The following is a 13,740-nucleotide window of genomic DNA, read 5'->3' on the forward strand; positions in this document are numbered from 1 at the left end:
GTGTCACTGGTCATGATAACTCCTGTAATAAAAACATGGACTTTTAAAGGGCTGCATTTCAATATTTCAAGTTTTCATTTTAATATACCCTCGTCAACTTCAGCTCATTACATGGATGTGCGTCACACCTATGTTATACAAGTGGCCACGTGCTGCAGAAGGGGAGGAGGGGATTTTTCAAACGTCTCAGTGAGCTAATCAGATTTTTACAATGCATTAAAAAAAAGTTTGATCAAAGCGTACATGAAATTTGTGGATAATTGCTTTTTTCTGGCTATAAACTTTAACGTAAGACAGCGGTGTAATGCCTTTATTTTTGTTGTTAGCTGTATAGTATGATGACGTTATATCAGCAGTCATTACAGATGGTGTAGTTTGTAACCTCAAGCAAAGCAGAACAGATATTATGGCTTAGAAATGTTAAGCATTTTAAAGTAGTTTACTGCGACGACTTATAAACAGCTACGTCCACTATTATTTTCGAGTTTAAAAAGGGAAATGCGTCAGATCACTATGATTTCTGGGCAGGTTCTGCTGCTGAAATCCACACGTGTTCACTCAGTCCCTTGCCCCTCCGAGTTCTTCCCCATTAAACTTCACGTGAGCTAGAAAAGTAATGAAACGGCACTTCAGGTGGTTTCAGGGATTCCGCCGAGGGGAAATAATGGGGGAAAGTGGACAAGCGCATGTTTAAAAGCAGTATGGAAACAGGCAACAGTGCATTGCAGTGCATTATGGAAGAGTTTTTGTGGTGTTTTAGTCTCAGGCTCAAAGGCTCTGCTCTGATGTAAACTGCACACTAAAACCGAGAGGACCTGTGAAACTGCATTTGTGGCTTTATATAATCACCACAACACTCAGAGTCTCACCTCTCGTGAATTTCTGCGCTTCTGTGCACTAGTTTAATCAGTCAGATCAGAAACAAACGAACAAGGTAAATGCTAGTAGTGATCGTAATCTTTCAGTGCAAGATATAATCAGTGGAGTGAAAAAACATTTATTCAAGAATTTTTTCTGAAGTGAACTTTAGGATTTAGTACCAAATAAAGGAGATATGCTTGGTGGCAAAGTTGACACTGTACAAATGTTCCACAGTGCTACAATGCCTCCATGTTTAGATGTTTAAGACAAAATAGGACAGAAAATAGGTACAAAGTTAGTGTCTTCTCGCTCAGTCAAGTGTCTTACTATTGAAAATGATTTCACTGTACATTATTTTATTGTCCACTGAGCTGAAAATAACTTATCCTGTGTAGAAAACGACAACCACCCTCATCTAACTGAGCGCAGATACTGATTTAACCCACAGTGGCTGAAAGATTTCTCCTTGGTTTTGAATGACTGAGGCAGTTTACTTCATAAAAAAGTAATGATTATAAATGTACCCCTCTGTCTGCTTCCTTTGTGCTGCTGAATTTGTTTCACAGTCCTGCTGGATGGATAATGGTGGTTCTCAAAAACTACACAGTCTGACTGTATTTCAGCATGATCTCACGCAGTTTGCAGTGGAATTGGTTTTATCTCATGTAGTATTTCCACATTAATGAAGTATTTTTTTTTTAGTGCCGATTAGTGGATTCGTTACATGACCAGTCAACTAGTCTACGCAACCCTTAATGTATCCTGATTGGCACTTTCATGCTAACTGTGACGTTTATTCTCCTGCAGCAACATCCGCTGTTTCCGGATCGACCCGCCACTGACTTCATTCTCAGTCAGTGAGGCTGCAGGGGGTCCGGCTGTGTGGAGCCACGGATACACGGAGGCTTCAGGAGTGAAGAACAAGTAAACGACATTCAGACACAATTTTATGTTTGAACATGTATAAGTTTGTACTACCTCTGTACTTATTTTACCGTACTTATACTGAGTTGGGCCCGACCGATATAACGGTTGGCTGATAATATTGCCTGATATCGATATTGACGATATCAGCGATAACACACAGATAATTAGCAACTTTTTTTGGCAGCACAAAGATTCCAATTAGTGACCTCCCCGACCTTAGATGGTTGCGCCACTGAGGGAGTCAATATGACACCATCCTTGTTTAATTTAATGACAGTAAAATAGACTAAACTCAGTAATATCAGTCCATATGCCAGTTCGGAACTCAGATTCTGTTACATGAAAAGCTGTGTTGACGTCATGTATTTAAGACCAGTGTCCACTGACAGCCAGGCTAAATAGAAGGGTCGAAATAAAAACAAATAACAAATAAAACTGATTATAAATGTAATAAAACATACAGTCAAACACGACCGTGAAATTACGGAACACATCCTCTACAGGGAACAAGCTTAAATATGACATTTTTCTGTAAGTTGTAGTGCACAATTTCTGTTTATTTGTTGAGTTTAACATTTTGGGACAGATTAAAATGTAAAATAGAAACTGTGCCATAACTTTTACACAGGCTACGTTTAATTTTTTTCACCCCAAAATAAATAAATAAAGAGTTTTCAAATGTGCAGCGGTGTGTTCGCTGTAGAGGATGTGTAGCTTATTTTATTTCAAAGTTTTGAAAAGTTTTAAAAGTTTCCACATAATTAAATGATTAAGATGTAAACAAAGTGATTCAGAGTGAATTGATGCGAAAATGGTTCCCTGTAGAGAAACTTGTCAGAATTGTTCACAGTGGTGGTGATGGGAACCAAACATCTGAAGAGTCTAATGCCTCTAGAAGCTCCATCAGTTAATAATCAAGCTATTACGTGAAATAGTTATGCTACCTGAAGCCTGAGGTGATACTTTTATGATACTTTTAGGTTTTTAGCCTGTGTATTCTTAGAAATCCATCCATGGTGAAGGGATAGGCTTGTGAGGCAAAATAGCACCCAGGTAAACTTCTGAGACACTGTTTTATGACAGTTTTGAGAAGATTTTGGCCTAAAATCCATTCATGGCGGAGAGGTACACTATATGGCCAAAAGTATGTGGACATCCCACCTAGTTATTGAGTTCAGGGGTTTCAGCCACACCCATTGCTAACAGGTGTTTAAAATCAAGCATATAGCCATGCAGTCTTCATAGACAAACATCGGCAATAGAATGGGTCGTACTGATGAGGAATCTGAGTTTGGTGGATGCCAGTAGATCCCTACCTACTGCAATGTATAGGGCTTACAGTACAGTTTGGTGGAGTAGGGATAATGGTCTGGGGCTGTTTTCAGGGTTTGAGCCCCTTAGTTGCAGTGATTAGTAATGTTAATGCTACAGCAGACCAAGACATTAAAAAAAAAAAATGCATGCTTCCAAGTTTGTGGCAGCAGTTTGGGGAAGACCCTTTCTGTTCCAGCCCTGTGCACAAACTCCATCCAGAATGACTTGGTTGGGCGGGTTTGGTATGAAGCACAGAGCGCTGACCTCAACCCCACTGAACACCTTTGGAATGAATTGGAACATCAATTGTGCGCCAGGCCTGACCTCTTTGATTGATTCCCACACATGCAGTCCAAAATCTTGAGGAAAGCTTCCCAGTAGAGAGAAGGGTGTTGTAGTCACAATGAGGGGGCCAACTCTATGTTAATGCCCCTGATTTTAGAATTAGACTGTCACCATCATTGTAAAGTAATATGAGTCTATAAGTTTCTCTTCAATGAACCATTTCACACCAAACCACTCTGAATGACTGACATGAATGTTTACATCCCAATGCTTAAGTTATAAATTTTGAAATATTGGTGGAATTCCCCTTAATTTAAAGAAATGAATAAATGCATTAACTGTGAGGGAATTCTTTAAATAAGTGAACTAATCTGTGTTTTGGTGTGTGGCGCTCAGACTGTGTGTTGCAGCGCTGTCAGTGAGCAGTTTCTGTGGGAGTCGAGAAGCTCTGTACGGAGTGTTCGATGGAGACAGGAACGTGGAGGTGCCTTATCTGCTGCAGTGCACCATGAACGACATACTGGCCGAGGAGCTACACAGAACCAAGAGCGAGGAAGACTACATGACCAACACCTTCCTCGTCATGCAGAGGTGAGACGTACACAGGATTAGTAGCACTTCACAGACAGGGGCAGTACAGTATAAGATACATTACAAAACTTTGTGGAAGTAAATCTCTGACTTCTAAGGGACTCAAATCACTGTCAGTTTTATTGGGAAATGATTCAGCACATGATGAAATCTCAAATTTCAGGTTTTGCGTTTGGTACGAATCAGAAAAAGAATACACTGAAAAGGAAATGGAGCCGGAGGAACATTTTACACAGTAGTGGGGAGAATATTTAATATTTAATATATTTATTTATTTGTTTGTTTATTTAATATATATTAAATAAACTAGGCTTATAAACAAAACAACTCTGCCTATTCTGTTTAATATTATTAGAATTGGTTTGATTGGTGCAGTCGAATCACCTTCAGACTGACATTTTTACACCCCATTTCCATTTTTTGGTGTTTTTTTTACACAGTTTTTTTACAAAATGTCTGTTTACAGTATGCTAAAATTTCATGATAAATGGAGCAATAAAAAAGGCACAGAAATACATTGTAAAAAGTGTTGTTCCATTAACTTCTATTCAAATTTGAGAATGTTTATTTTTTCATTTTATTAATGAATTTATTTATCTATTTTTGGAGTCGCAAGGTTTTATTATGACAGCGACAGTCTCTTCATAAATATAGCAGATTCACCATATGACCAAATCTCATGGCGACTATATTAAAACCTCTTTCGTCCACTGTCTCTCCACACAGGAAGTTGGGCACAGCTGGTCAAAAACTAGGTGGCTCGGCGGTCCTCTGCCACATACGGCACGACCCCACAGATCCAACAGGCTGCTTCACGCTAACAGCTGCCAACGTGGGCAAGTGCCAGGCGGTGCTGTGTCGTGATGGCAAAGCATTGCCGCTTTCGCTGCTGCACAACATCGGCCTGGAGGAGGAATACAGTCGTGTCCGGCAGCACAAGGCCATCATCACTGAGGTAAACTGCAGCTAGCACTTCAGATAACTGAAGGTCCTACAACTAGCGCTTAATCATCACAGTTATCATCACTGAAGTGAACTACAGTTAACCTTTATCATTAAGGAAAACACAGCTAGCTTTTTAGCTGTAGTTGATATCACTATAGTTCACTACAGCTCCTGCTCGAGCATCATCACTACATTACATAACTACAGTTAGTGCTTTAGCTACACTTTAAAAATGAAATACCACTAGCTACAATTAATATAATTGAGGTAAACTATAGTTAACACTTTAGCTACAGTTGTTACCACTGAAGTAAAGAACACCTAGCGCTTTCGCTAGTGTTATCCCTGAAGTAAGTACAGTTAGTGCTTTAGCTGCACTTATCACTAAGGTAAAGTGCCACAATCACTCTACACTTAATATCACTGAGGTAAACTAGAGCTAGCGACTTGGCTAAAGTTGTTATCTATGATGTAGACTGCACCTAGCGCTCTAGCTAGTGTTATCGGCAATGAAGTAACAACAGCTAGTTTTTTAACCTACACTATTACTGAGCTAAACTACAGCTACTGCTGTAGCTACAGTCATCATCACTGAGGTATAGTGCAGCTATACGCAGACATGATCACTGAAGTACTAGTAGCTCAGCTAAAGACTGTTTTATTATGACTCCAAGAAATTATTTACTCAGAATCCTAATAATGTTTGAAAGCAATATCACTCACATTTTTTGATAGTCAAATCACATTTTCTTTTCATTGTATTTCTAACGGAGTCTCAGAAAGCTGTCAGAGCGGTCTTGAATCTTTGCTGGATATAACACTGCTTCTCTGCTTCAACAGGACAACAAAGTGAACGGCGTGACAGACTCCACTCGCATCATGGGCTACTCCTTCCTGTATCCTGCTGTACTCCCTCGACCGTATGTGCACACGCTCACGCTAACTCCCCGGGATGAGTTCTTCATCCTGGGCAGCCGTGGCCTGTTCGAAGCGCTGGACCCAGACGAAGCAGTGGAGGCGGTACGTAAGGTTCCGGACGCTCTGGCCGCTGCCAAGAAGCTATGCACTCTGGCACAGGCGTATGGCTGCACAGACAGCCTGAGTGCCGTGGTAGTGCAACTGAGCGTGGCCGAGGATTGCTGCTGCTGCTGCTGTTCCTCTGCTGCTCCTCAGCCGCCTCCAAGCCCTGGACCGGGCCTTTACCCGCCCTCTTCTTCCGCGGGTGTGCCACCATCCTCCTGCAGTGAGATCAGCTCAGAGGTCAGCGCCTCAGAGATGAGCTCAGAAGTGGGTTCTACCGCTTCCTCAGATGAACCACAGATCCTGCTCCAAGAGGCCCACCTGCACCTCCACCAGCAGACCCACCAGGCTCTGCAGCCAAACCCGAATACCCGCCTCCTCCCCTGCTGCTCTCTCCACCCAGCCTCCTCCGTCACGGCGGGTGCCACCTCATGCACAGTGGCAACCTCCATCATGGCAGCGGCAAGCTCTTTCCAGCGGCAGCTGTCCAGCGCAACCTTCTCCAGCGCACTTTCTGATAACGGCCTGGACAGCGAGGACGAGGAACCCATTGCTGGAGTCTTTTCCAACGGCAGCCGAGTGGAAGTAGAGGCTGATATCCACTGTTTGCACCTCCTGCAACCTCCTCCTCCACCCCCTCCTCCACCATCCACCCCTGAGGCTCCTGAAGAGGCTGGTCCCATTGACCTGGTAGCAGAGACGGCAGCACCAGCCATTGCTACCAGCAATCAGCAAGTTGAGAAAGTGGGCAACCCTGGGATAACCACCGAAGTTCCAAGCAAAACCCTTGGGGGGAAGAGGAGAGGGAACGGCTCGGTGGCACCTCAGGAAAGGAGCCATAACCTTATAGAGGTGGCCGCCGATGAGCCCTCTAAAAAGTCCGGGGGATACTTCACGGCACCTGCACAGCCCGACCCAGATGACCAGTTCATCATCCCACCCGAGCTGGAGGAGGAGGTGAAGGAGATCATGAAGCAGCATCAGCAGGAGCAGCAAAGGCCCGCCAAGAGCGACCAGCCCACCGACTATTATGATACACCACTCTAATAAAATACATATACTTGCACCGTAGAGCAGGGATCATCACTTCTGGTCCTGGGGGATGTAGTCCATCACAGTTATGTAATTTCCTGATTCAATGCATCAGGTTTAGTAGGTGTGATTATGCAGGGATGTCACCAAACCGTGCTGGACTCCCATGGTCTTAAAGATAAAGGTGCCTAAAAGGGTTCTTCGTAGCAATGCCATGGAACTACTTTTGATTTCCTAAAGAACCTGTCAGTGGATGGAAAACTATTTTTGATTGAGATATGCAAACCTGACAAACCTTTGTAAAGCTCAAAGAACCTCCTCAAAATGTAACCAGTTAAAGGTTTTTCCTAGATCTACATGACCAAGTCAAGAACCATTTTGGAACCTTTATTTTTAAGTGTGCATGAATGAAATTGATTTGCAACCTTGTCCTCAGGAAACCTCAGACGGTCTACATTTTGCTGCATCTCAGCTCCCAGCACACCTGTACCAGAAGTTCAGTCCTTGATTTCTTGTTTCCGATGTGTTGGATTCTGAGAGAGAAAGGACAATCTGTGGACCAGTTGTCACCAACTCTGTTCCTGGAGATCTGCCTTCCCACAGACTTTTGCTCCAACAACTGTCGAACCCAACTGATCTCTTTAATTCAGTGGTATCCACAAAGGGCAGACGTGGCTCCAGGTTTTTATTCTAAATAAACAGGAGCACAGCTGACTCTTCTTGTTTAATTAATTGGTAAGTCTTCAAACAACTGATCAGATGTGGTCCTGCTGTGTTGGAATGAAAACCTGCAGCCACACCAGCCCTTTGCTGATAAGATTGGACACCCCTGATCTGATTATTGCCTTCAGAAGTCTTTGTAAGCTGAAAGAGGTGTGTTAGATTTGAGATCTAACACAACAGATCTAACACAGTGAAATCTGAATTAAGGTAGATCTCCATAAGTAGGGTTGGTAACCTGCTGTGGACCATCTCGGGGTGCCCAAGGAGTGGATTGGAAACCATTCCCATAGAGCAGTGTTTCTCAGCTCAGTCCTGAGGATCCACTGCCTTGTATGGTGTCAAAGTGTTGATGATTACCTGATGAGCAGGATCAAGTGTGCTGGGACAGCGAAAACATGACAAGACAGTGCAAGACAGTGGATCTCCAGGACAAGGTCTGCCCTAGTGCAGAGTTACGCATTACCATTCTTGGTGCATCTCTGTTTTCCCTGTGACCAACCTGAGTACACAAAAGGTGAAATAATTAGCCAGTAAGCTAAAAGGGGAAGATCGTTAAATTGTGCAGTACAGGTGTCCAAGAGGACTGGGATTTGCGTTTGTATAAAGGCCTGCTCCTTGACCTTTGCCACAGTGTCTACAACCAGTGGTCATCAACTCTGCTCCTGAAGAGCTACCTTCCTCCAGAAATTAGCTCCAACCCTAATCCGCCCACCTGATCCATCTAATTATTGCCTTCAGAAGTTCTCGAGTAGCTGAATGAGGTGTGTTAGATTCGGGTTGAAGGTAAAGGGTAGATCTCCAGGAGGACTGTTGGTGACCACTGGTTTAAGTATTTGTTTTAGGATTGGAACAGCACCCCCTTAGTTCACTAACAAGCTCTTTTCCTTAAAGGAGTTTTGGCAGAAAATCTTAATTTACACAGTTTTTCCACTCAACACAGACGTAGTCGATCAGCCAAGATAGTTTCATGTCCACATTTTGCTTTTTTAGCTTAGCTCTGGAGCTACAAAGTTGCCAACAAACTCTAGAGGTCTGTAGTCACCCAGATCCTTTCTGTAAATACATCCCCTGAACTTCTCTAAACCGTCTCATAACTCATCCAGGTCTTCGGTTTAGGACATAGTATGACTTGCTGTGAGTTATTATAATATACAGAACTTCACCTTGTAGCCAAATGCTGCAGTCAGCCAGTTTAGGAAGAAGGCGTTTTGTTTCCCACACAGAACCTGACTTCCCTCCAAGTTTAAGACCGTTGCACTAAATAACGTTCATGATTTTGTTTATTCTGTTTAGAAATACATATATATATATATATATATATATATATATATATATATATATATATATAGCTTCAAATATAAAATTCAAGATTTAACAGTAATTTTAACATTTAAGCAACAAGCAACAGAAATTATGTAGGTAATCTAGATAGAAGTTTTTGGGATATATTTGCAGAAAATATTTGGGTGACTATTGCTTTTTAGTGTTAGCAACATTAGCCTCGCAGCTCCAGTTTAAACTAAACAAGCAGAATTTGGACACTGTAATTAAAAGTAAAAGTACGGGTTAAAAGTACGGTTGTGTAATTTTTTGCCAAACCATTCCTGCAACAGACGGAAGGAGATCTGCTTAGTGATGTCAGGTGTCGTGGTATATGGTTTGAATCCAGTAGACATGGTGGCCCTTTATGGAATCAAACCAAGTACTGATGATGTGGAATATGATCAGTATAATCGAATATACCCACAAACGCATCTTTGGAGAGGAGCTAACCGAGACATTTTAACCTTAAACAGTCTGCAGTACATACAGTGGCGTCCGGCATCTTCAAGCACATGTGAAAGACGCCATTGGGCTGCTGCGCCATACATCCGCACGACCGCGGCAACGACCCCGATTCCTGCAAGCCGACGAATAGGAACTTACATCAGCCAATCCCTTTAAGAGACTTCAGCCCTGCCCTGCACACTACTTTGTGCCACACCCCTTTAAGAGCTCAAGCAGTTCACTACTGATTTACTGACTGTTTAGCATTTATTTACATAAAGAAACAGTATCTATAGAATTCAACACTAGTCTTGCAATGTTAACGCATTACCACACGACAAAATTACGGATTTTGTGATTTCCTGTTTTTTATTTTGAACTTACCATATCTTTTTTTTATGTGTGGAAATGCTGCAAGAGACTTCTAAAAGAAATGATTTGGAAAAGAAGAAAAGAAATGCTCAGAATCGTTTTGTTTGAAATGGATGGTGATGTGTAGTACACACCGATAATACCACGCTTATCTGTTGTAGATAGGGCACTTATGTAAGACTGTATTTCTTCACTAAATCAAGGCTTCAGGCCTGTAAAAAATAGAAATTTAGTAGTAATTTGGAAAGACTAACTCCTAGGAGTTGCTTACTCTTTTATGGTGACCTAGTCACTTTTTTACTAATCTTCTCTGCGAGAAATGGTGATTTTCCAATGATTGTAAATAAGAAATATTGTATACGGATGCTTTTTAAAGGAACTGTGTGTCTATGACAAGCTTACTCCTTCCTCTTACAGGCAAGTACGCATATGTATTCAGAGCATAAACACAAAAACGGAGGACATAAAACGAACTGCACATTATGCTCAGTCTCGTCATCACTGTCCGGTTAAACACACACAAACAAACCAACACCTCATTCTCCCTTTGTCACCAGCATGACTGTCGAGTCCAGAAATGCAAACAAATTTATCTATTAGGAATTGTAAGCAAACCACACAAGTTCCTGTTTTTGTTATAATAAATCTTAAATTTATCATTCTAAGGCTCCTTGTTCTGTTGTTTTTGGGCACAAAGGTAAGGTAAACAATGAGTTTTATCTTTATTGTGAGTTTTTTAAAATGCCACTTAGTCATAATTTAAACATAAAAAATGACAAATATTTTTGTTAAATAATGTTGTATTACTGTTATGCCCAGGAACGTGCTAAAATTGGCACATTTTTCATTACGAGTGTAAAGATTTATGAATATGCATGTATGCATATGAATTATGCAAATTGTAAACGCTCCCTTGCCACATCATTTCCAAACCAACCCCTTCACCAATTGGGAAGCTGTGCTTTTTACGTTCCCACATAGCAAGACGATGGGTGGCTTTTTTGCACATCATTTTCCCAGGTGGTCCACTGGTAGTTAAGCAAATTAGACAAAAGCCGACTTTACATCACTCATTTTGCACTTACAGTCCGATTTACTTATTCTTCCTTCTTTCGTTATCATTTCAAAATTAGTAAAAAACTTTAACAGCAACATCATAAATAAAGCCAGTTATGCAGCTGTAACCTATGTAGCACAGTGTCAACAACTAATTTTTCAACAGAGTAATTATATATTAGGCCTGTCTCAACTGGTTGTGATAAATGTTTATTTTCCAAAATAAAAGTCTGTAAATTTAAAACCTGTTTAAGGAGATTAAAAACTAGTTAGTCTTTTTATGCAAGACAATAATCTGGGTGGTCCGAGGGAGGACCAGCAGTGGCAAACAGTCAGCGGGGTGCTGACCCAGAGTTGGTTTATGAGGAGCCTGGCCACTTCCTATTTCCCCCGTTATATCAAAAACAGGACTGCTAAACAGCAGAGGGCGCCTGCGAGCGAGTCCTCAATAAATGGGAGTAAATGGGAGTAAATGGAGCTCAACGGCTAAAAACGAGAAGTTAAAATAGTTTCTAATCACTCGCCCAGAACTTTCCTTTAGTTTTAGAAAGTAGAAGGATGTATTTCACTAACAAAACAAGGAAAACTCACCTGTGTGTTTCATTTTTCTACAGCAGGTTTTGGGCAGCAGGACGCTAACATTACTGCTACTAAGTGCTGATTGGTTGCCGAGCGGAGCAGCTCATTGGCTGCTTGCACTCACCTCTATAGCTCGAGTTTAAAAGCTCTTATAACATAATATAATATAACAGCAGTGTTTTGTGCCATTCTGTGTTCGGGCAGTGATCGCATTCTTTTACATCAAAAATGTTTAAGCATTTATAAACTATGATTTTGCCTCAAATGCTCCATCTTAACCCATTCATTTTGGACTCACTCAGGGGCGCCCTCTAGTGTTTGAGAAACCCAGAAGACATTACAGAGTGGTAATTCTCCTCTCTACAAGTTCTCTGGTTCTGACCTTACTAAGCCAGCAGACCGATACATGCTTGCTATCTGGGTTGGGTGATTAGGAGTACAGCCCTCCATGTTTGAACAGATTGAGCTGCAGAAACAAATAAGCTCCTGCTGTAACATTAATAATCAGAATATAAACTATCAGAATCTTCAAATCAACACCCAGAAAATGTTAAACCATAAGCTGAACTTGAACAGTTGCAGTTACTGTGTGAAGAAAAGCAAAGTAGACCCTGATTATGCTAGCACTAACTGGACAGGCTGACCACTTAGCTCAACACACCACAGAACAAATTAGAGTCGGCCTTGGCCCTCAAGCACCAGCAACTCAACTCACTCAGATTTTAGTCTTTTTTCCCCCAAACTTGCAGATGTTGAACCCATGTTGTGGTGTATTAAACTGTTTTAGTCTAAGCTAATGCTAGTCTCTTACGCTTCCAAGGACAGCAAAGGAGCAAGATTAGCACATTTTAACAGCTCAACACACACAAAAAACAGTTCACTGCCTCAGATTTGAGTCTTTATTTTCCAAAGTTGTGTCCATGGAACCTCAGTGAGACAGATTTTTTGGCCTGCTTGCTAAGCTAGTTAGTGCCTTATGCTAACACTGAAAGTGGTGTGGGAATTTGTATCATGCTAAGCTACGGCTGCCTGCTACTAGGACAACAGTTCAACATATCATATTTGACAGATTAGATGGATGTGGAGTAAAGATTAAATGCTGTCGTCATCTAATTATTTTAGCTAACTGTTAACTACACACTCCAAACATCTCAAACATTAGGTTAGCTATGCTAGTGTTTCCCTGATATCAAGAAGATTTTTTGCTGACTGTTTTCTGGGTGGCCCACTGGTGGTTACGCAGAGCATTGGACAAAATTTCACCTATTATTGCTCATTTTCCACTCACGGTCCAAATTACTGATTTTTTCCTTCTTTCTTTGTTTATACTTTGTAAATTAGTAAATCATTTTAATCCAGCTCAGTGTCGGCAACAACATTCTCTATAACATCACTTTACATCAGGCCCAGTCATTACTTTTTTCTCTCAGTTGTTGGTAATATTTGTCTAAATAAAATGCAATGTGCATTTAAAATGTGTTTGGGGAGATTAAAAACTTGTTAGTGCTTGTATGCAGGACAGTAATCTGGGTGGACCAGCAGTGGCAAACAGTCACTAAGGTGCTGACCTTATCAAGCCGGCAGACCGATATATGTTTGCTATGTGGTTTGCTCTCTGTGGCTGTAAGTATTTGGTCAACATGGCATAATCTGATTAATTTTTGTTATAATCCTCTCATAGGCATATTTTATTACATTGGGCCATGATGGGTTGAAGCTTAATTGTACTAAGATGCTATGTAGCACCCCAGCACACACACACACACTGGACCAGCCTGTGTTTTCAATGGAAAAAACTCTGCATTATAGCTACACACTTGACACCAATACCAATCTGTAAAAATAAGTCATCCAAGAGAGGTTAACCATTTAAAAACACATTTTTGAGTACAGGGGCTCTTTAACACGGTCCATTCTCCTCTAATATCAATATCATCATTAGCTCTGACATTTACGTTCTTGTCACCCTTTAAAGTCACCCTTTAAAGTCACCCTTTAAAGCTCTACAGTGGAATAGCTTTTACCATGCTGTTGACCTTGCACCCATCCTGTGCTTTCACAGAGAAGCCACTAGGTGTCAGTGTTATTGCATATGCTTGACGTGTTGGTATCATTGTAACTGTAACCAGGTCTGTATGGTCTTGCTGTGGTTTCTGGCTCACTGACAAGACCAGTGTCATCAGAAACAAAGAACATTCTTGTTTTTAATCCTGCATTGTCCAATCAGAACATTGCTTAATAAGTCTGGTAGTGCTACTCTGACCTCCA

General features: G+C 41.3%; 1 protein-coding gene across 1 annotated transcript in view; it reads left to right on the forward strand.

The window, feature by feature from the left end:
* The window catches only part of phlpp1 (PH domain and leucine rich repeat protein phosphatase 1), a 120,197-nt gene extending 110,036 nt beyond the window's left edge, over nucleotides 1–10,161 (forward strand). Inside the window, exons 14-17 of the mRNA XM_036596557.1 lie at nucleotides 1,669–1,785; nucleotides 3,784–3,978; nucleotides 4,705–4,933; nucleotides 5,764–10,161. Coding sequence (XP_036452450.1) covers nucleotides 1,669–1,785; nucleotides 3,784–3,978; nucleotides 4,705–4,933; nucleotides 5,764–6,990 — 1,768 coding nt within the window. The 3' untranslated portion in view covers nucleotides 6,991–10,161. The remainder of the gene's footprint in view (nucleotides 1–1,668; nucleotides 1,786–3,783; nucleotides 3,979–4,704; nucleotides 4,934–5,763) is intronic.
* Nucleotides 10,162–13,740: the final 3,579 nt, after the last annotated feature.

Source organism: Colossoma macropomum, unplaced genomic scaffold (genome assembly GCF_904425465.1).
Source record: "Colossoma macropomum unplaced genomic scaffold, Colossoma_macropomum, whole genome shotgun sequence".
Classification (NCBI taxonomy): domain Eukaryota; kingdom Metazoa; phylum Chordata; class Actinopteri; order Characiformes; family Serrasalmidae; genus Colossoma; species Colossoma macropomum.